Source organism: Branchiostoma floridae, chromosome 15 (assembly GCF_000003815.2).
Source record: "Branchiostoma floridae strain S238N-H82 chromosome 15, Bfl_VNyyK, whole genome shotgun sequence".
In the NCBI taxonomy this organism is placed as follows: domain Eukaryota; kingdom Metazoa; phylum Chordata; class Leptocardii; order Amphioxiformes; family Branchiostomatidae; genus Branchiostoma; species Branchiostoma floridae.
The window spans coordinates 13,566,305-13,591,098 of NC_049993.1; the positions used below are offsets into that span (position 1 = coordinate 13,566,305).

The 24,794-nt window shown below is 40.2% G+C and overlaps 1 protein-coding gene across 1 annotated transcript; it reads left to right on the forward strand.

Annotated features, from left to right (window-relative positions):
* Window positions 1-4,030: 4,030 nt before the first annotated feature.
* LOC118432533 (doublesex and mab-3 related transcription factor 3, truncated-like) lies at window positions 4,031-12,593 on the forward strand. The gene is made up of 2 exons (XM_035844149.1): window positions 4,031-5,294; window positions 10,874-12,593. The coding sequence occupies exons 1-2, from the start codon at window positions 4,817-4,819 to the stop codon at window positions 12,055-12,057; spliced, it is 1,662 nt and encodes a 553-aa protein (XP_035700042.1). The 5' UTR covers window positions 4,031-4,816; the 3' UTR covers window positions 12,058-12,593.
* The last annotated feature ends 12,201 nt before the right edge of the window (window positions 12,594-24,794 follow it).

Sequence of the window (24,794 nt, forward strand, 5' to 3'; positions counted from 1 at the left end):
ATATAGAAGTTTTATTAAGATTAATCGTCATTACATTAGGTGCAATTGACTAGGCCGGCAGAAAATCGGACTGTCAAAAGTAATGTGCTGTGTAAGATCGACGGGCCAGCAGCGACAGTATGTGAACAACCGGGATTGGTTCGGGCAAATCCGACCGATCAATCCCGAACACCCGATCGATCGCCGAAGCGATGGCGAAAAGTACATTTCCGTCTGGAGTCGTTAGATCGGGAAATGTTGACAAGTGTCTTTTCATGGTAGCCGGATTGGAAATAGGTGTAAGACAAGGATGTAGAACACTGATACGGTGGCGACGAAAAACGAGCCTAGGGGGTACCGGGGAAGGTACGGGAGCGAAGCGGCGCGGAGTAAATAACCCCCCGCCCCGGGACTGACCCGTGCCCGCCAAAGGCTCCCACCGGAAAATTTCCGATTAAGGGGATGGGCGGTAGCAGATGACTTATAGAATACCTCGTAATTGCAGTTCGATTTCCCCCGGCCTAATACAATGTTAAGATATAGTGATAACATCTTCATCATATCCAACTACCCACCCGTCAAATTCCCGTATATAGGACGCAAGCGCTATTACGGGAGAAATTTAGGAGCCGAATGGAATGCGGAGTGAGGGAGGAAGAGGGTAGCAGAGGTGCCCGGACAAGGTCGGCCGTAGGGCGCCCGGTGTTGACACAAAGGGCAACAACATTAACACTGGGATATCAATTTCCGACTTGACATCCGTGAAACCGAGTGGTACGCCGCTCCAGTAGTGACGTGAGTGAAATCGACACGCCGCTGTCCCTCATCATTGGCTGGCTGATTAAAAAGATTACTTCCCGGAAAATGGGAAGCTTACCACGCATCTATCACTAGAAATAGAACTATATTTCTACATTTGTGCTAATGTCTCTATCCGGGAGTATATGGTACCACGGGGGCTAGCTATCGCCGCACTTGTTTTAACACACCGCGACCTCTGTGCTCCCAATATGGCCAATTTTACGCTCAGGCGAGGCACCTATCTAAAGTTCCGTCTATACGGCAAACATAATTAAAGGAAACAAAATATAGTCATTGGGAGGTACATCAATCTTGTGAAACGGATCATCCGCTATCGATTTTTTACAACGTGGGGTTGTTAAACCACTCCTTTTTCCTGGTATGTAGTACTGCGTTTTAGATACTGTAGTTGTGCATTCCATTCCCGGAAGAACTTCCCGTAAAATAGTTTCCTGGAGTTTATAACAAATACTTACGTACGCACATTAGCCAAGATTTTGGTTTATCATAATTGCGAAATAAATAAAGAAATATAGATCTTTCAGATTGCCGATTCTGTTAGACAAACTGCTGGCAATGAGTAGTTTGGCAGTTTATGGCGGGGGCCATTTTCCTACCGCAGAAAATCGGCGTAATTTTGAGTTATGACTCAGACATTTGCAGAAATTGACAAGTATGACATTAAGGCAATGTTTCACCCCGACGTTGGGGTGACATTACTCTGCAAATAGACAGCATTTGCAGACATCATAAAAGCGCGATAACATTTACAGAAATAATAAAGCTGCCGATTGCTCTGGTGGTAGGGGTCGAACGAGCATTGACCGATACGGGACGTTAATGCCATGGGGGTGAAACTGGACATTACACCGTATAGGGGCGGTAAACTTTCCGCAAACATATCAGTTTGGCTTGTAAAATCTTCTAATGTTTTCGAAATAAGTACTCTGAATAAAACTGAAAGAAAAGTTGTATTTTACGGTTGGAAAGTATTTTAGATTGGCGGGTTCAAGAGGGTCAGTGGACGGGGCATCAGCGCAGGTGACCCGATAAAATAAGAAGGCTACTGCGGCGAATTTTTCATCTACGCTTGCTGAAAGATATCGACGGCTTGTGTCATTACAACTGATCATTTTCCCCTAACGGCTGCGTAGATAACGGCACAAATTACACCCGAGGTGTTTGGATGCCAAAATCACTTCATTTTTCATTGAAGTTCTCTTACAAGTTTGAATGACCATATTGTTCGTTTCATTTCATGATTTTTATTTTTATAACATATAGAATAGTGAACTAGTCAAGACGTACGCTTACTCATAGTGTAACACAACTTATGTATATTATAAGTACTCTCAAAACAGATGAGACTTTTTAAATCAAAGGCTTTTAGGCACTTTTGTCGGACAGGGGATTAAGAAAACTGGACAAGATAAAAAAAACTAACAAAAACACTTAAAACATGTTCGAAACTAGAACGAGTCTAAACTCTTTATAAGTATATATAGCGCCACGGTATATTATGTGCAACATATATATGGCGAATTATGTACCAAAATAAGAATATAGATGATTCAAATAAATCTATAAAAGAAGGGATAGAATACATTTGACATTAACAAGATATTTCTATATATTCATTAGCTTTCAGACAGACGAGGACAATGTGGCACTGCACTCAAGATAGTAACTTATTCTAACAGTGCCACATACAAAACAGTGTAATTTGTGGAGGCCGCGTATTGTCCGCTTGTCATAACGCATTTGCTGTACCGATGAAACGAGACTGTGTTTTGTCCCCACATGGCTACGCAGTTGGTTAGACTAGGGGATCTATAAAAGAAAAGCCATCATTCGGCGCCTGGCCGGGTAAATTTCATGGTCCGTGCACAAAACATGTGTTGATCCCACAAATTAATTGAGTAACCTCGTTTGGCAAGTCTATTATAATGTAATTTTCGCAGTGTGAGTGGAAAGGAATAGACAGCGGGGGAACTATCTAGGGTGGCTGCGGACTTGTAATACTGTAAGCCCTTGTCACAACTAGCCGACCATGGCCTCCCGACATTCTCCAGACCATGGTTGGGAGTAAGTCGTGAACAAAGTCGCCTGTGGTTGGGAATTGGTAGGTGAAGTTCCCTAATCTTTAAAAGTCGTCTGCACTAACAGACCATGCATCATGAAAATAAAAATAGCCAGCGTCGTCCTCATGACCTTCTCTAGACGTCGACCATGGTCGGGAATTGGTCGTGAACATGGTCGCCCGTGGTTGGGAATTGGTCGGTGAAGTTGCCGTCCAGTCTTTAAAAGTCGTCTGCCCCAGCCGACTATGAATTTTTTGGGGAAAAAGCCGGCTATGGCTTCCAATCTTATCTAGACAATGGTTGGGAGTTAGTCGTGGGTAACCTTATCTGTGGTTGAGAGTTGGTCGGCGAGGTTGCCATCTCGTCTTTAAAAAGTCGTCTTCAACAGCCAACTATGAAGCTAAAAGATAAAACTCGAGAAATCATATTATACTTGGATGCGACCAGAGGAGCGAACTGGAAGTAGAATATAATGGATTCCAGGCTACTCCCAACCTAGTGCCGATCTTGCCTGGTTGGGGAGTGGTCGGGAGCAAAGTCGTGGAAAGATCCTGAATGTATGACGGCAGAGGCCTAAAATTAACTTCAAATGGAAAATCATCCCCGTGAACTCTAGGAAAGGCCGGTAGACTTTAAAATATATCGGTACAAAGTCTAAAACGTAGTCATGTAATGAAAGAATCGTAGTATACAAGTAATACAAATTGTTCAATGGCTGCCTTGTCATGAAGTTTTGGTCCAAAAAGTTTGTCACGCGAAATTACTGTAGAACAACGTATTTCAAATCCGTTCATGTGTAGCTAATCATTTTAAGTTCAAAAGAATAATCCCAATCATGTTCAGCTTTGTTCGCAAATGATCTTCATAATTGTGTTCAATTGATACCATTCATAACTTGGATTTGATTTTATAATTTTGAGCCATAATTTGCCGAGGATGAATGCGGTAATTAACAAGTAGCCGGTTGTGAGAACACCCCCCCCCCCAAGAGTGCAATACAATTAGAATATAATATCAAAATGAGTGACCTGTCTACGCACACAAATTTTGCGCCCGTTATGAGAGAATGGAGGGTGCCGCTAGGGGAGAATCGACCGTTAATGAATAATTTCAAAAGAACACGTGCTCCAATCAGCGCGCTTATTAATGGCAACGTTTTCCAACCGCTCGGCAATTTGTAAAAATTATGTGGACAGCGCCCTGGAAGGTGAATAAGAGACCTTTTGAGCGTGAGTTTTGAGGGTGGTGTGGAGTAGGATTCAGTGTCCCTGGCCCGTGTAGATGACACGCGCTGAAACACAAAAGATTAGCAGGGAAGCGAGAACAGGGCAACTATTTATTTGCCTGATGTGTAGACGGTCGGTTTAGGTGCAGTCTTGCCGGGTCTGAGGGTAGGACACCGTCGGCACGCATCGCGACTTCCCCCGAAGAACCAGTCTGAACTACTCCGTCGTTCCCAGCAGGACACGTTCGGCACCCATCGTCGACTTTCGTCAGAGGACGACCTAGCTAAAGTACTTTTCAATGATTTCACGTGGTTTTATATACAACCACTTGCAACTACTTCTCCAAAAAGGTACGCCATCGACTTCCCCTTTTCAGTCACTGTAAACTTGTTGTGAACGTTTATGTACCGAAGCGAAGGACACAAACCATTGTTTTGAAGACGTAAAAGAAGAAGGAGAAAGCGTCGAGACAGGTGGTTTGTTTTAAGTTTTGTCTTCCACTGTCCTATAAACTAGAGCACCTGTCGTACACTCAGCCAGGTGGGCAGGTGATCTTTGCCACCTGCAAAACTTAGCGACTCGGTAAAAACAAAAACAAGCTTTGCCCAAGAGGACAGGGACTTGTATACTTGATACGAAGGACTTGTAAAAACACCGCGTTGGCTCAGAGAGAAAAGACAGACGAGAAGTCGGGAGAAGAGAAGTGTTATCTTTCCCGGTCACTGAGAGATGGAGAGCAACCCGATCCCACCAGCTTACTCCTCGGCGCCCCCGTACCTGTTCTACCCACCGCCCGGGCACCCCAGCTCCCGGGTCCAGCAGAGGACCCCCAAGTGCGCCCGCTGTCGCAACCACGGCGTCCTCTCCTGGCTGAAGGGCCACAAGAGATACTGCCGCTTCAAGGACTGCATGTGTGAGAAGTGTATCCTCATCGCGGAGCGACAGAGAGTCATGGCGGCGCAAGTTGCACTGAGACGGCAACAAGCACAAGAGCAGAGCATCCTACAACAGTTCGGCTTCGCACCGCCGGTCTTCCCGACGGGACCGAACAAGGCAGGCCACCCGCCACCGCCACTACCGACGACTTCGAGCGGGGCCGTCGGGGAGAGACCCCCGCAGCCAGACGGCGGCCCAGGGCCGGAGATCGGCGGGATTGAGACCGAGAAGACCGACAGTGAGCGGCCGGGCCCACGACACGAGAACGATGGTAAGTGGAACACATTTGTACCATGTGTGAAACATACTTTTACCTTGCTGCTCTTTAATGTTCTCTTTAAGTGATCTGCTTCTCCCACAAATGATTCTTTTGAGTCTTTTGTACGTAGGCAACCCGGCTAGATGCCAGAAGGGTATACGTATTTCACACAAAGTCTCGCTTCTATACAGTTGGTCTAAGGTAATATAAACTACACTAAAACCTGTACATATGACCATTTCTATGTTATGTCACAAAGGTGGTGAAGTTAAAACTGCCATGTGGACATTGTATGGGACCGTCGGCAAAAGTTCTTCTATACACGTCTATTAAGCAAATTATGATATATTTTCAGACAAAAAAAAATAAAAGCATTCGATTGCACGGTCTTGAAATTTGACACAAAATGTTACATTCAAATGACAGGTTACGGAAGATATTCATGGCCCCAAGTCGCCAGGCGTTCTTATTTTCACGATTTCTTGTTTTAAAAGACAAAACGCACGCAGGTAACACTGCAACTATATCGTACGTCCTGAAGAAAACGTCGCCGTCGCATTCGTCGTAGTTTGTGGTGCGATTTTGATGTCATAGCATAGGATTTTCAGGCAGGCTGTGACAGAACCAACCACCGACAAGGATCTAAGACAGTCTTTTTCGCTACAAGTCAGCTGAATTTTGTACGACACACGTACAACTATTCCAAGAATGTCCTCCATTTGCGATCTTACGGCGATCGCACGATGCTTTTGACCAGGGGCTGTAAGTAGAAAAGATTACCAGATTGCGAGCCCGAATACCATAGGAATGTCTTAACTCCGAAAACTCACACTGTTTCCAAATCCTCGAACTAAAACGAAAAGAAAGGAACCCCTGCCACGAAAACAAACGTACGTTTCAAACTCAATTTCATTCTTTGAAAACTGACATTCAAAACCCCTTTTTGTTCAACGCGTTTTGTAGTACACAGTACCTACAGTAGACTCAAGTGGTTGTTTCCATGTTTGAGAATGGGCGCGGCGTGGGGCGGTATACAGTTATTTCTCGTTGTCTACAATAGCTTACAGATAAACTCAGCCCGTGTGTGGTCGGTACTTGAAAACAACACTACAACCCTTCTAACTCCAAAAGGATACCGAGATTTTCAGTATTCCTCTGTTCGTTTGTAATGCTCTTAAGAGGACACACCTGCACTTTAAGTAAAGGAGTGTCGCGAAGTTGTTTGTGTAAAGTGTTGACCAGGTGCACAACAAGGCTTAATTCCTACCTAACACTTTCTCTGAAACAATAAGATAGAAATACTACCTAAGCTTATCGTGTTTGTGAATGAAGATACCTTAAGACTAGAGCAAAAATATGACAACGTTTTCTTGTCCTTACTTTTAAGAGGGTAAAAGGCTTCGATTTAATTTTGTTTTATCTAAAGAAAAATAACATAAACTGTCATTTTTCCACTACAAATTTAACACTATATCACACATTGGTTATTTACTCTTTCGTTTCTTCGTTCATTTGTGTTAAAGTTTGTGTTATATTCCATCGCCTATTTTGCCCTTTCTTCGTTTTCCTTAGTTTCTACACCGTACAATATTCCTTTATAGCGATTTCTGTAAATAGAAACAATAAAAGATTCATTCGTATTCACTAGAAAGCCTATGTTTACGGCGAAATTGAACAAACTATGAACATTAGCTGCTTTATGATAAAAACATTTACTGTATGGAAAGAGTTAAAAGAAGGAACCGAATATGTGTGGCATACATGTAGCGAAATGGCATTCGCCTTAATAACACTTTTGTTGGGAGAATAATTTTGTAGTGACAATGTTCGTGGTCTTCCTGTTACAAATATGCTTGATCAAGTTAACATTTTAATTATGTCGAGACAATTTTAAACAAAACAGAAATGCGACACAAAACATGTAAGCTTGTGTTACCCTTGACTTTATAATGGGAGTATAATTGGGGCCTTCGGGAACGAAAAGTATGATATAACAGACACCAAACTACACAAGACGTAAAGAGTATAGTCGTGGGCATCATTTGTGTACAACTTTACGTATACATTTTTCTATTTTGTCGTTTCCACAAACAGCCGGCCGGGCGGGCCCCTATTTGGAAAAGTGACGTTAGCTTTATAGAAGATACGTGTGTGTTTTGGATTGTAAGTTAAAGGGAATTACGCATCCTTGTTTGCGTTTGTTACTTTGTTTCTTTGACAACCGAAGAAACAGATAGATCCCTTCTGTTTACATCTTGATCTTTGCTAATCTCTCTATACAAAGCAATGCCTGTGTTCCGAATTGTTCTCTTGACACGCGTTCTGAAACTAGCAGTGTTTTATAGGATGTTAATGTTTCCAATTCATATGTATCACGGAAAAGATATTGTTTTGCTAGAATTTTCAACAAGACAGAAAGCAATGGAAATATAGAGCCCTATTGTAACATTTTTGCCACTGATTTGACAACAAATCCTAGATTTTCAGCACATCACATTTGTACGCTACGAATACTGCTTGGCAATGTGATATATCCTGAGGAATATTCAACTAATTACGTTAAGAAATTCCCAAAACGTTGCGTGTCGTCTATCTCTTCAATTCTACGATAGCGGCCTCTAGAAATTGCACATAGAGAAATAGGAGAGCAAACTTTGTTTCGTTCTATAGATCGATCTATTGAGATTTACAGCATTCCAGGAAGGATTGACATAACAGGTGACTGTCACCTTTTCATGATGTCAACCCGGAGGCCTGGCTGTAAGGTGTGGTCCACTCACACTGGGAAGGACCCCTACCATTTTCGATGAGTGTGGTGGGATCTCAAACTTTTTCAAGGTGTGACTCTCCTCAGACACAAGACCTCCACTTTAGGTCCTATCAAAGATGATGATAATTATACATTTCTTTACTAGAATGAAAGCGTTCTTTTGCGTTTTGAATAATGATGATAATAAATTTAGTGGAAATTCATGCCCAAAGGCTAATTGCAAGTATACATGGGAATGCAATAATGATAAAAATGATCATAAGACATAGAACACAGTAATATATTAAACGTAAAGCGAAATGAAAATGGTCATCTAGTGCTACTACAATTCTACACGCTTGCTATTGGGTTTGTTTCCTTTTCTGTGTGCTGTGGAAATTTCCGACATTGCGGGAGATATATGCATATGGTGGTGTTAGTAGAAAGACATTGTCAATAGTGTGAGGGAATAGGTTGGTGGGAAGGCCGATGGAAAAAACGGATGAAAGGAAAAGGTCACGATTTTTCCCACCAACCTCTGCTTGGAGGGTAGGATCTGCTACGGATTTGAACCCAGAACCCTCAGGTTGTATTGAGCTCGTTTGCAGATCCTTTGCAGGTGTCACGGATTATGTGTGACAGCGGTTAGAATTGAGGGATTAGTGAAGTTGGGTGGGACGGAGAAAGGACCACGGTCCCTTACACCGGCACAATGCAGGCAGGAAACAACCGTCAAACTGTGTGTGTGTAATACATGTATCACCTGCGTGTACACTACACGTGGGAACACATATTTTGACACCTGTCTCGCCTGTATGAAAACACACTTAAATTTGCACCTGTAAATGTTACCACCTGTACGTGCACCTTTTAGCGGACTCCCGTTGTTTTTCCCCTTGCTTGCTGAATCTGGTTTACGCTTAACTATGTCTGTCGGGATCTTATAATCTTCGGTAATACCATGATTTTTCTCAAAATATATATCTTGTATACAATGTATGTCAAAAAGTTACTTGGAAACTCAGTCCATTTGATAGCTAACATTTTTCGTCAAACGTTTACACAAATATTGTCAGTGGCTAGCATTATGAAATAATGCTTCATCTTATTCTATTTCTTCTTGACGATTCTCTTGATATATACGTCCATACTTTAGGTCCTTTTATTTTATTTTATCTATCTTATTATTCCTGAACATGAAATAATCATTAGTCTCATGTCATTTCTTGATATTTCTACGGATTATATGTCAATAGAAAGTATTATAGTTTCCATTTTCTTCTTCCTGGACTTAAAATAATCTTTCATCTAATCCAATTTCTTCTTAACGATTTCTTTATATTTTACGGATAATACGTCTATAGGAAGGTTCATTTAATTCTTCCTGGATATGAAATGATTCTTCATCTTATTGTATTTCTTCTAGAAGATTTCCTGATACCGTTAATCATAGTATGTACATTAGATGAAATTAAAAGAAAGTATTTTCTTTTAATTTCCGTTTTATTCTTCCTGGTCATGAAATAATACTAAATCTTATTCTTTCTTCTGGACAATTTCTAACAAATTTGTAAAGCACTAAAGGATTGTACGTTCACGGGAATTTTTTTCTGTTGTTGAATGTAGAAATGGAGCGCATCGAAAGTGACACGTGTTGACAAACGAACCCTCATGTCCCTTCATTAACTACACGCAGAAGTAAACAGAAAGCTCATCCTCAAACGACAGAGTGAAAAAAACACAGGTGTCGACAGAGAAGTTTCGGTATTTCTACAGTGACCTAGTACTCAGCCAACCCTACACAATGGGCTGTATTTGCCTAGCACCCGTGCCTGTATACTGTGTCTCTCTACTTAGCTGTCTGTATGCACGATTTATTTACCAGCCCCTTTGTCCAACCCTCGTTACCACTATGTTACGGAGGGGTCTAAGTATTTCAAAGCAAATGTTCCCAATCCAAATACAAGCGCGGACCGTGGTTTGTGTAAACGGCGTTTGGAGGGAGAAGCGTTGGCGGGAATGCCACCGAAAGGCTTAGACCAAGGGTATCGGGGCTGGAAGCGATATCCTTGGGTTCATAAACACAGTAGACCCGGCCGGGTAATTTGTACGGATACACGTGTCGCCTTTCAACGCCTTTATGAACAGGAATGTCGAACGTAACACTTGTCATTCAACGGTTAGGGAATCTGTTTGTGGAATTTTTTCTGCGTTTTAAAAAAATAGGTCAGTTCTAGATTCGCGAATACACATAAGAAATACATGGTAATCTTTTGATACTCAATTGTGTGTGTGAAAATGGACGGGAAATTTAGATTGTTTGGACAGTTAAATCTGTATGCAGCTTGTAGAATTGGATAAAGGATGTCACGGTTTTGATTGTTGTTTACAAAAGGTGGATATTTAACGGTCATTAGACCCGTACTAAAGTGCTAGTCACTTACGGCGCGGTGACATTTGTCGTAGAACTGTCGTACGATAGTTTTGATGTCGCAGACTGTGTGACAGAACCAATTTACAGAAAATGATTCAATAAAGCTTTTATCTGTGCCAAGACAGCCAGATTTTGTACGACATGTCCACAACTATCACCAATTACGTGAAGTCATTTTGTGATCCGTACGACGATCACAAGACTAAAGTAACCTTGTTTTCACTGCATAAATGTTAGTTGTGTGAACGGGAACAAACGCGAATGAGTGTTGGTATCTTAGTTTTCACGCAATCTTTTTTTCTATCAAAGAATGTGTTCATCAATAAACCCAAAATCAAAAGTATGTCGATGTTTTGTTTGTTTGTTTTACAATTCTTATTTTTAATTGTGTTGTTCCGCTTTCTACAGCAAGCGCAAGGGACGGAGAAAACCGTGTCTTGTCACCACCACTGAAGACCCCATCTCCATCTCTCCATGGCAACGGCACCAGCCCCGCCCAGCAACAACAAGATGGCGACCATTCGGGACCTTTCGGTGGTGCAGACGACAACCATAGCAACGGGGAGGACGCCGCCTCCTCCGACGGCAAGGCGGACACCGACGGTCCAGACACCGGCGTCCACCTCGAGAGCGACGCTCCGAAAGACGCTTCGCTATCCCCGAAGATTGCCGAAAAGCCTCCCGATGGCACCCGACGATTTCCTCCGACCGATTTTCCCCGATTCTTCTCTCCCGAGCATTTTCTCAGCCCCGCTGACCGCGCCCTTGCTAACAGCAACCTCCCTCCTATCTACACCCTATCCAAACTCTTCCCCTCTCACAAGACCGATGTTTTACACTTAGTCTTAAAGGGGTGTAACGGCGACCTAGTCAGTGCTATAGAAGTCCTTCTGTCTAGCAAAGGGAATCCGCTAAGCGAGGACATGTTGAAAAATCCTCTAGTCATTCCCTCCTCCGCTTCCCAGTGTCCGTCCATTTTCCGAGCGGCACAGAACACCGACACGGACTCAAACGGGTCGGCTTTCCGAGTCCCCCGGCCAACTCACGACCACTGCGGCCTGTTCATGCCGGCTCACCCCTCCAAGCTCCCCCACCCTCACGCTCCCAAACCCCCCATCCCCAACATCCCCCCTTTCCTCCTTAACCCCTTTATGGCGGCGAATCGTCTCAGCACTACCGGCGCGCCGTCGCTAGGGGGCGGGATTGACATCAACCTGTTAGACACCCTTGCTGCGCACAACAGCCGACCTCTGTCCTGTCAGCGAGCCGCCCTCGACATCCAAAACAACAGCGTCTTCAGCCCGGCCCGTCTGAGTGTCGGCATCCCCCTCCCCCCTGCGAAGCTATCATCCCGTGTGTCCGACTCCACCCAACCTCTCCCGATCCCGAGGAAGGACGACTTCTCGGCAACGCTCGGACACCTTCGGCAGTCGTCGGAACCGCCGATTTCGCTGTCCGACGACTTTCCGGAGAAGCATCGTCATCACCAAGACCCGATGACGACCAGATCGGACAGCCTGCAGGACTCGCGACGAGAGGTAGGGGCGCTGCTGCTCCAGCCTGCACGGGTAGGGCTAGACGACACCAGATAAAGTTCTTCGTACTTGAATTAAGACTTTGAAAATCCATTGAAAATATGGCCAAAAGTCGTCCAACATTCTTACCAGTGTTAGACATTGATACATATGCTACAAATGAAATGTGACGTAATGTCACCAATCTTTGTGTATAGAAACATCCCAACTGGCGACCTCATATTACCTTTCCCTACGATGTGTACAAAGTAGTTATATGCGATCAAATGCTATCATTAAATAACGAGCTGTTATTAGCAAATCCAATCAACATACATGTATACAGTATAACGTATACACAGTACCGTTATTTAGATGCATGTATTAAGAATCTCGCCATATACAAGCAGCATATAATATAGCAGATAGGAGACAAAAAACGTGCCATTTTGAGCTACAGCAACTGGCACATTTTGTATATATTACGAAGGCCGCATTGAAGATTATAGGACCCCACATGCATCTAAAGGGTGATTGCGCAATCTTTATTACCCCCATATTGATATCACAGTGGACTCATCGTATATTTCCTATCGATATTTCTGTATATACTATCCGTGTATGACAGCAATAAACAAACCAGTCGTTGAAGAAGCCGGCATGGTAAAATGTCAATGTATTTGTGTATCGTTATTTTTACCAAGTGACCAAGACATATGATATAATATAGAATCAGAATGTTTTCGTAGTGCGAGTAGCTAAAGATATTGTCTTTTTTGTTTGCCCTTTAACTATAATTTTAACACTAAGAGAACGAATTCAGTTTCTCTTTGTTGAACTAAAATGTCAAAACGTGCCAACATTATTTAGGGCTTAACTGTAACTGAATTTCGTAGACAAAATGTATGAATCAACTAAGTAAGGTATCAAACCATTTCCATTGTTGTCCCATATTTTTCACTATGCATTTGCCTAGAACCGAAGTTATTATAATCTATTTGTTTTGAATTCCATTTTTCCACAATGAAATAATGTACAATATTCAGTTCCCAAGAACCTAACCTATATGGTTTACACGACTGTAACATCACCAAGAAGAACTTAAAGCCATAACGAAATGTCTCCTCAAACTAACTACTTAACAATTGATTGACACCATGAGATAAGATATCTTGGCAGCAACGAGAGAGAAAATTTCGCGGAAGCACCGATGCGAGGACGCCAGTGTTGCCTCAACAAAACGCGACTCCGCCCGAAGCTGTCCGAAAGGCGATCCGATAAAACTAGTACGGGCCCGACGTGCGCACTAGACTGGGAGCCGGTACCTTGTTTCGCCCCAAACAAAAACAGCTTTCTAGAAGAAAGAATGGATTGTTTTTGTTAAGCAAAATTACAAGGAAGTTAGTGTTTTAAGTAGGGATACCGTGAAAATGGAACAAGTTGTCTCGCGGAAAACCTAAAATAAAATCCCCCACAACAAAAGACCGTATCTTTCACTATGTGACAGACTGTAACAAGTACAACTATGTCCACAATGCGTACCTGTAATACTTAACCGTACCGTGTAGCCAAAACGTGTTTTTCGATTTCAACACTTGAGAGCCTCCGTCAGATCCTACAAGAAGATATACCTTCGTTCTTCTTGTTTACTTTCTACCTGGCTAAATTAGATTCTACAAGGTTATCACATAAGAAATCTTGGTTTGAGCACGTTCGTTTGGAGTTGTAGACCTTCACACATTAATTTCAGTGACAATGACGGTCGATTTCACTGCTTTTGAAAACAGAAATGTGACCTTGTGTTTAAGTGTACTTGAGATTCGTTCAGGTGTGTTGTAAGGACACGGTATCAAATGCACGTAAACAATAGATTAGATGTCTGTATATATAGCGGCGTTCAGTTCTTGGACTGTGGAAGATTTGCTATGGTATTTTGTTGAAAGTATGCATTAATGCTAAAAGTAAAAAAGGCGTGTACTTCTACTTTATCGTGAATCAGAAGAGCAAGGGAAAAAAGAGAGACAAACAGACAGAGAGAGTGAAAGAGCGCGAGAAAGGGAGAGAGATATACAGAGAGAGAGGGGAGAGAGAGAGAGAGAGAGAGAGAGAGAGAAGAGAAAAGAGACTCCACATGTAAGTATACCTGTCCGCTTGTAGACTACTTCTGCTGAAAACGTCGATTTTAATTCTGTAAAACGTTTAGTTTCATTTACCTTTTTGCAATGATCAAGGATATAGTAGGCATTGACAATTATATTAGAATAGCAGAGGGGACACTATGATTGTGTTTTTCTTGGTTGGTAGAAAGCCGTACAAGCAAGGACAAGGACTCGTTCACATTCGCCGTTTTCTAACGCATGTTTACTAGTCGGTGAGTCGCGGACATGTCGCACAGATTTCGCCTGTCTTGTGACTGAAATTTTGCAGTATATACTCGTCCTGACATAGCCTCACGTACGACAAAGAAATCGTTTGACGAATCTGATCGATTTAATACAAGACTGTGGCATATTTTGACCGCCTCCAGACTGAAAAATAGATACACTCCTTGCTACAAAGTAACCGTAGTTGACAGATGTACACATACTTCCACTGACCCAGTGCTGAGGCCAGACACTCCTGCAAGACTACAGGGGGCAGACATACGTACTCTGGGCGGAATCTTACAGTCCTTGACGGTAGCGTTGAGGTGCTATTCTGTCAACAAATTCTCTAAATAGCTAGTTACCTACGGTGACTGAAAACCTCCAGGCCAATACCGTACCTGTGTGGTGTGTCAACGAACAAAGATACACCACTACTGTACATTTTATCGTTCACAGTATTGGTTCTTTCTTCGAACTATCTTTCTTTCTTTTTGTCATTCGTTTTCTAGCATTTTTCTTTGGATATAATTTATAGTATAACGCACAATTATAGAAAATCTTGATGCAGCGGTAGCGTAGAAAGATATATCAACGAACTGAACACAACCCATTGTAAGCCTCTATCTTTCACGGCATTCCTCTTTTATTCAATCTTTCTATCTGTCACTCCGACTCCTTTTTCCCTCACACTTTCTTTTCTATCATAGCGATTTCATGTACCATAACTGATTTTGTCACCATACTATATGGGTACATAAGAAATCAAGCAGACGGGGTGTTCACGAAAGCGTTACTTACATTTTGTTGTTCTCATAAAACAAAACAAAGAAGAATACCTTTCTCTCTTGTTTTCCAACGAAAATTATCTTTCGTTTAATTTCTCAAAAGAAAACACGTCAACCAACAATTTATTTGACTAAAATTGGTAAGTTTTTTTCGGATTGGATACAGGAACAAGTTATCAGACGACACATGAAAATATTATAGAAGAAAAACTTTATTGCATGACAACTGTAAATCATACAAAGTGTGGCAACTTGTATATGCAAAGCAGTTTAGCTACACGAGTTGCTAACATCTAACAATTATAAGAAACTAATATATTTCATGAATGTAAATAGTATAACAATCAAGCTAGCGTTAAGTGTGCTATATTCTGGAACATTATGTCTGTGTGCTGTTTTGGGAAATTATTTCATTTTCTCGCCTTAAAATAGAGCTGTATATAAATTGATCATGACCGACATTCATAGATGTATCAACTTGGCAGGACATGATGGTAACATAACATTTCTATCTTGGTATGTGGTAACATTGTGTCAGACTTTCATTTAATAGATTTTAACAATTTTTGTTTCTATCATAAGAAATATTATACATAGAGGTGGCTTTGTGTGTAAACAAGAGTGTGTATATTAGTGGCTAAAATTACACCCCCCCCCCCTCCGTTGGGAAAAAAGGCGGGAAAAGGCAAAGGAAACCCGATCTCATTATCGCACAGTAACGACATGGTGATGAAAGCTTGCTTATTTAGATTGGAACATAACCATGGGTCCGGTGAGACGCATCAGGTCTTAATGTGTGCAATTTAGAAAACTGGGGGGAAACTAGTTTCAAGATGGTGGACACTAAAATGGTAAATGTAGTCTTCATCTTTATTTTTGCGTTTCATAGAATAGATTTCTACTACATAAAAAGAAATTGAATACAAGAACACATGCAAACATAAACCACCGATCCAAAGGAAAATGATACATTAAACGTAAACCACAACGTAAGTATAACTAATACCTAGGGAAATAATAGAAGGATAACAAGTGGCAAAAGAATATGACACAAACAATATCAAACAGATCTAGAAATAATGACAAATAAATATCAGCGATGAAGAAAGCGCCACATTTTGTATATTTCTTTCTTCCCCACACTTGTTTCGGAAATCATCACATGAATATATTTTGAATATGCAATTTTGCAATTTTGCTGCGAAACATCATTTTTGACGTCGTTTGTGAAGAAATTATTGTAATTTCGTTCAAATATCCATATAATCTATATTTTCTCATGAAAGAGAAACTCGGGGGATGGAAAGACAACAGTTGTGAATTTCCTCATCAACATTTTCTACGTTACTCAATTCTCTTCATCGATGATAAGTCTCAATAAAGAATCACATTTTTATCCTGTACCTGTACTGTGTCTAAATATATAATTTAACATAGGAGTTAAAATCAGCCAATTATACCCCCAGTACCAACAACCTTAACAGGGAGTTCGATCCCCGGGAATCGAACCCTCAACCACGTATTGTATAAAGATAATTACCTTTCCCACATCAACAGTATCCGTACCACCACTCAGACCCAATTATCGGAAATACCTTTTAAATTATCTCCTGAAAGTAATTTTCTTTGCTAGTGTAATTATTGTCACTCCAGTTCATTTCTACACTGTCTCTTTTACCATTAAGACAATTACGGTGAGAAGTACTTCATTATACACCGTTACTTAGACCAATTATTGTCTTAATTAAATCCTTGTGGTCGAAAGCCAATTTAAGGGCAGAACGAGCGTGCGTCGTCATGCTGTAAAGAGCTGATGCGCCGTTTAAGGTAGGAGAGACAATTGTTGAGAAAATTGGATACGGAATGGCAAAATGGGATGACAAGCGCATAGTCTACTCTAATTGTGTTGCACAAGCAGTGACGTTTGTACAACACAATTACACATGTTTAAAAACATCGGATTTTGTTTTGTTCACATATTTCATATACATCATATGTTCATTATATGACGCAATTTGCAAAGAACATGGTTAACTAGGAAGCAAAATTAATTCATATTTTGCTTCTTTCAGCACACGAATAATATGTCTTTTGTTGATATCGTTGAAATGAAGATTACTTTATGATATCATAAAGGATTTTGTGTTCTTCTAATCTATATCCTTTTCTATGGCACACTTTTCAACGCAAAGAAGTACTGTTCATAGAAAAATTTGTATTGTATTCTGAGATGAAAAATATATGTGTTGTTTTGATGCCAGTGAAGGAAGTATATGTATGATATTTTGAAATATTTTCATGTTGCTTTAATTGGCCCATATATCATTTTATGGCGCAGTATTACCGATATAGAATATTAATATTTTGTTCAAAGAAGAACATGTTTTTTAATCTTTTGAAAAAAAGAAGTATCTTTCTTCGACTTCGACAATGTCTATTGCCACAATAAATACTTTCTGCTCTATGCCTTACGACTGCGCGGTTCGCGATCAGAAACTAACTACCCCATCCTAACACCGCTGTAATGTTACCCAGGTTGTAAAATAAAAACACAAATCTCCCTAAAAGATCAAATCTAAAAATAACTATATACCCTTCTCACTTCGCACCTGCGAGTTTCTTTATGCTATATTCCTTCACTGTGGCCACTTTGGTGCATGTAATTGGTAGTAAAACAACCTAACACCATCGTAATGTTCTCCCACATTGTAATTAAGAATACTGAATTAATTATAAAAACTAGAATATCCTCAAAATATTGAATCCAAAAGTAACATTTCCCAACTTTACACACCCTTAGATAACCGCGAGTTTCTTAAGGTTATATTCCTTCACTGTGACCACATTGGTGTATGTAATTGTCAGTATGAACAACTCGAAACCACTGTAAAAATCTCCCAGGTTGAATATATACTAAAATAACGTTCCCCAACTTTATACACCCCTCAAAACAATCGCGAGTTTCTTTACGTTATATTCCTTCACTGTGGCCACTTTGGTGTACGTCAGGGGCAGTAAAAACAAATTGATGGACCTCGATGAAAAATTACAGTAGGACACTTGTAAAATCAGCCTGAGATTGGACCCATAAACTCCGTCCCGCCAAGAAGAAATTCCATTTCACGCTTCGTTACGGCCGCCCACCGGAAAGTGATGCCATCAAGGTGGTCACAAATTGGAAGGTAGTCGCCGAAAAGTTTATATTTTATATTTTACAACTTCTTCGTGCGCTAAGAAATAAAACTCGAATAACGATTTCGTGATTGTTGCAAAAGTAATTATTCTACATGAAATGATGTCCCATAATGATGTACACATACATGTTTTATCAAGCAAGGTGGTCACAAATTGGAAGGAAGTCGCCGAAAAGTTTGTACTATTTTATATTTTATGTTTTCAACGTCTTTATGCGTAGAAAGAAATACAACTCAGGTAACGATTTCGCGATTGTTGCAGCAGTAATATTCTATATGAAATGAAGTTCTATAATGAACGGGACATGTGCGTGATCTTTATAGATACAATAACATTTTCTTATTGGTTAAGGTGATAGGTTCGAACAGTGGGCAGTAAGGTTACAAAACGCCACAAAAACCCTCCAAATAAGGAAACATTGCGTCTTCTTGGTGATGTAAGATGAAGTCTAATATTGTTTATTTTATTTATTACGACTGTGAACATGTAACATGGTAAACTTATCATTAACTGCTATCTATAAACAGGTGCAAGTCCGATGTCTTCTTGTTTGCATGTTTACATGGAACCGTCCAGGGAGGTAGAAAATGGGAAAAATGCATGGGAGGATAATATCAGAGAATAGCATGACACTTTGATTGAGAAGAACAAAAAAACGAGAAGGGTGGAGAAAACCGGTTGTCAGATCTTCTGTGTCCCAAGGTCAGATAGTTAGACTAAGGGATAGATTCATAGATGAGGTGAGATTTAGATCAATTTGTCTTCATTGATACTTCGCTGAATACCACCCACCCCCCTCCCAACTACACACACAGGTACACACACAAACACAAGAAAAAATACAGTATATGTATGGTGCTTTCGGAGAGTACATATTACACTCTATTATATTTTCACGTTTCTGTCTTTTTCTTAAAATATCTGTCACAGACTGTCCGTCTGTCAGACGCGTGGCTGTTTTTATTATCTCTACTTTAATAATACCTTCTTTCTTCCTTTCTTCACTCAAACTTAATGTCTTTCTTTTATGGTGATTCTCGTTACTTGTATGGGTTTCGTTTGATTTTTTTATCCGTCTATTTCCTGTTCATGGTTTTATTACAGTACATTACATCTTTACTTTAGTCTCCGCTCTCCAATAACTTAAATCTGACACGGTGGACACATCTGAACTGAACTTTACTAGGTTTCAAAACAACTCCGAGAGAAGACAGGTGGCTTTATTTTTCGCCAAGTTTATTTTCTCTGAGCGCGCAATCGGCACGTCATTTGAAACGTTAGAAAAGTGGAAAATATTTACAGGGAGAGGTCAACGGAACTACGCCCCCTCGGACCAGCTACTGTTTTCTCAGCCGCCGGGCCAGACGTCACCAACATCCCGCGAGATCCCGCGAGAGTCGACCCGAACTCCCGCGAGAGTAGACCCGAAATCTCGCGAGAGGTAACCCGAGAAGCGAAACACAAAGGTAGCGGTAGCCGCTTGTAACAAGTTTTCCACACGTCAAGATTCGGGCCACGGCGAATAATCGGTCAACTTTCACCTGTGAATGTCACTTCGTGCCTTGAAAGAATTCCTTTTAAACACGTATCCGATGTTTTGGCCGTATGTGGGACTGAGGTGGCCAACTATAGACAACTGTGTGGTCTGTCAAATCGATGTGTCCTCAGTCAAACTCAAAATGAACGTTTTTCATTGGCAGCTGTCCAAAATATCTAGGGATATACCCGTGTACCTTACACATTCTAAACCGAACTTCAGATACGTCATTCTCTCAATGTGAAACGCATATCCTTGCAATACATAACGAAAAGCATAAAATCATGCAATTTTCAATTTTAACATGGTAAATTTGTGTATTTATTTATATATATATATAATCCTTAACTGAATCTAATTCATTTATTCATTTAAACCATATAGCTATTGGTATCTGTCCAACAAGCTTACAGAAATAAGGATATCAAATTCAAATCATCTGTTTAAATAATTTCTAGCAACAGAATTTCGTGAATCATTTCAATGACCGTTTCACATTCAATATAAATGTCAGCTAATAAAGATATTGAATAACATACATTTTACCATGGGAGCCTTATATATTGAGTTGTCACGCTCTGCTACCGTGTAGCTGACTTTATTTATTGTTTGTTTCAAACAACGACAGTATTGTGCTTGGACAGCGAGCTCTAGAAGAGAAAGCGTTCCCGAATGTTCACACCTGGTTTTGGGAAAGTCGAAGCCCAAAACTTGTACGTGTAACTTGATTGATGTCCATACTGCCGGGAGGGGGGCAACACATCCTACGGTGCCTGGCACGCTAGACCACGGGGAGAGGTGTTGGTTACATTGCCGTCCAAATTTCTCCTTCGGTGCGGGGTGCTCCCTTGACTTTCGCAGCGGGGCGGCAAGCCCTCTTCTCTTTTCTTCATCTGCTTCGCGTTAACTGTAGCTTAACCGTGAGATCTTCTTCCTCGGTGTTTAAAAAGGTTAGTTACCGACACCGCGACCGCTAAATGCTACATTTTACACCCTCAAGTTCTTTTCCAGCGCCCTGTCTAAAGCATTACCAACTGTAGGATGTTACAACCGTTAAACAACGTAACGACGGTAGAGATTCAAAACGGTTATACCGCAAAGGTATCACATACTAGAGGTTACGATTAACATATTGAAGTGATAATAATTTCTAGATTGGGAGGACTTTGCGTGTCGAAAGGCACTTCATCATGTTTTCGGACCATCTGGACGAAATAAAGGAAAAATTTTGCACCCAATTGAGTCGATCACGGCATAAACGCTTGGCCTGGCACGCTATGTTACTAAATCACTTCACCACATGATGTGGTCATAGTCTCTATCAGGCTCCTTAGGATGTAGCCTGAATGCTCGACTGCTTCCAGGGCCTACGCCAACTAGCTCTTTGGCTCAAGAGCCAACATGCCCCCAAGGAAATTTTACCAAAGTTCCACGGTCCACAACGGTCTTACTCGGACGGAAGGGGGGTTATGGTAATTTTTAAATTTTCATAAAACATGTTTAAAGTAAAAGACTGTGGCAATACATACATATTACAAAGAATAATTATGATGCACTACAAACCAAGATTAAACCATTCATAATTCACACTTTTCATATCTATGTCTACACATGGAAAATGATGAAAGATGATTACTTCACGGTGTCTTTGCCGAATCTGTAGAAAGCAGTCGCCATGAGAAATATACATTTCCATGTTTGAAATAAACTACTAGTTTCTTAGAATTTGAAAATAGACTCGTTAGCATACTTATGTGTATTGTACAATTGTGCTGTTGATTAAAGTTCGCATATGTTTAAGGACCTTTAAGAAATGGACAAATTGTGATAAAATATAGAGAATTCAGTAGTAAATTCTATACACTATAAATCATATCATAATGCTTATATGAGTTATGAACTCACATATCTACAACTGTCAGAGGATGTTACAATTATGTAAGCCTTTTGCAACAATATACAAGTAAAATTTGACCTTACCACTAACACACATAGATAAATATACAAAACACTACTCTACAAACATTTCAAGTTACCATTCACTTATTCGTCCAATGTATATATACTGCGTAGGCGGTTTTTACTGAATCCAATGTGGTTGGAAACATATGTATCCCATATGGTTTATATAACCTATATATTGGAGGTCACTAGCTTCAACCTATATCATATTACAGATATTTTATCATTTCTATAACAGGTATCATATTTTTCTTCTTCTGAATAAGTTTACGAGACAGAAAAGGTAAAAAGAAAATTTGAAATTCTTTTTGAATATTGTAACTGATATCTTTATGTTTTGACACCTGTAAAAATAGACTCCCCTGTGGAGTTTGAAGAAAGAAGAATATGATATCACTTGTTTATTAATCAAACTGTGCAAGATCATATCAAGTTCTTAGATGTTGCGGGCTTAAGTCATCGGCCATATCAAACCCTGCGTATTTTGTTTTATCATATGATACGTTGACCATATGGCTCGTTTGCTTTCATACGCGGAGATATCTGTAGTAACGACACGAAACGTTCCGAAGAATTTTCATCGACATTTTTATATCCGAATGTCTTCCATTTTGGAACATATACCGCTTTGGAAAGAAATCCGTTGCAAGTTAAAAGTAAAAGTAACGATACATTATGCGAAAGAACATATAAACTTAGACCTACCCTTTTTTGAGATTTTTTTTCAAAAAGCTCCTTCGTATTCTTGAAACAGAAGTCACCCACGGCATTATCTAATTAAACCCTAAAACTGAAAAAAAAAATTTGAGAGAATGTATACGCCCAATCAAGTTAAAGGGAAATGAAGATATACATAGATCAACGTCAAAGCTAACCGCTTTTTTTAACATTGAACTTGCAATTTCTTTACATTTGAAAATTTCACATTTGGTCTATCCTACTGTTTTAAGATTGTGTTTATTGTCTTGCATGTAGTATTGTATTCAATGTGTTTTATAATGTACGGTATTGTGCACAAAGTATGTGCACAAAGCCAACATCGGATGGTGTTCTGCTTTGTATCGTACTGTTGCAATCCAAATAAACTCACATCATAGACCAACAACAACACGTATATGTATACCATCCACAGCGATAAATACTAGAAGGTATTTTTTTTCATTCAGCCTTTGTAATGCGTGCATAATTGAGGCAAGCTCCCCCATGTGTTGTAGACGTATATCTTCTTCATCGGAATGTTACAGATGTGAGGACATGTCACTTAATAGTGCCCCCATTCGGAGGTTACCACAAGCTACCGTTTATGGTATGTGTCCTACGAAACTAGCGCTACCAACACTTTTCTAGACATTTGACAGTTGACACTGTTATAAATATATCATAAGAAATTCTAGTAACCACATGTGTGTTGCTGATATGATATATTGAGGACAAATCACCTGATATCTGGCGTGTACGTGTAAGTAACGACAAGCTACCGTTTTTGGTATGTGCCCTACGCAACTATCACTCAAACCTCAAACACTTTTTAACTCACTTGACACTGTAATAAACATATCATAAGATATTCTAGTAGCTATAGCGTTGATGTGATATATTTAGGACAAATATGATACCTTTGAACGTATACGTATGTTAAGCAATGGCAAGCTACCGTTTCTGGTATGTGCCCTCTGCGACTATTACTTCCAACACCTTTCTACACATTTGACACTGTAATAGATATATCATAATATGTATTAGTAACCACATTGAGAACAACGTGATATTTTAGAACATATGCATATCATAGGCGGCGATATGGTCAACGTATTGCCAATGATGTGTTCGTAGCCTGAATAAATCTCGCTTATAGCAGAGTTTGTGGTACACAGACTAAGGTGTTCGTATTTGAACGACAATGTTGTGGGTCATCAGTTCCTATCTACAACTTGTACAAGAACAAGTACAAGATTGTGTTTTGATCGCATCTTATCGTGTCGTTACCACTAAAACCATCGGCACTTCATCTTCAGTTCTTTATCTTGAGACATTTGTAACGGATTCCAGGCACAAATTAGAACCAGACCGCTGCAAAACAATCCACCAACCCACACAGAACAGCTGATTCCCACAATATCGTCTGACTCCCAAGCAACTTTCCAGACGAAAAAGTTTTTGTGATGCAGTTACACCAAAAATAGCAAAAAATCTTTAATAATTTCATTTTAACGGCATATATAACAAAAAAATCTGGTCATTTGGCATTAAAATGACATTTAAGAATTACTTTGAAGAGTTGACAGGTGAAGAAGAAAAAGAAGAAAAGTTTTTAAAAATAATATATTTCACTCCTATGCCTACAGTATTGAGTGAAATATAGATATTCCTAAAGTGAAAAAAAGCTTGATCATTTTAACGGCATATATTACCAAAACAGTTCAGGTCATTTGGCTAAAAATTACATTTATGAATCGCTTAGAAGATTTGACAGATGAAGTAGAAAAAAGAAGAAATGTTATGGAAAATAATATATTTCACTTCTATACCAATGATGTGGAGTGGAATATATCGAACGAAAACGAATGTTTCCGAAGTTGCACGAAGTTATGATTATCTGTTTGCTGATCGTTGCGGTTGTTATCTGGTTTACCGATCGTCTGTAGGTAATTGAATTTTCCCCGAGCTCCCCTCTCAGACAAAGACCTGCCTTCAACTAGACGGACGGTTCTAGTGAGATAAAGGAGGTCATTACACAAAGGTAAATAAAGTCAATAAACATTGCACAAGTTGTTTCTATAATCCGGGAAGAGTATCCAAGTTGGAGCTGCACTTTTAGAAGTAGTCTCTACCAGACTCCTGCCTGGGTGAATAGTAATGGCCAAGTTCGGAATAAAAGACTGGGCCTAGTAAGAACTTGTGGATTTTCAATCACGATTTCTTAGGCTCGTATTCCACTGGACGGCGATTTTACTGCAACCTTGCTGGTGG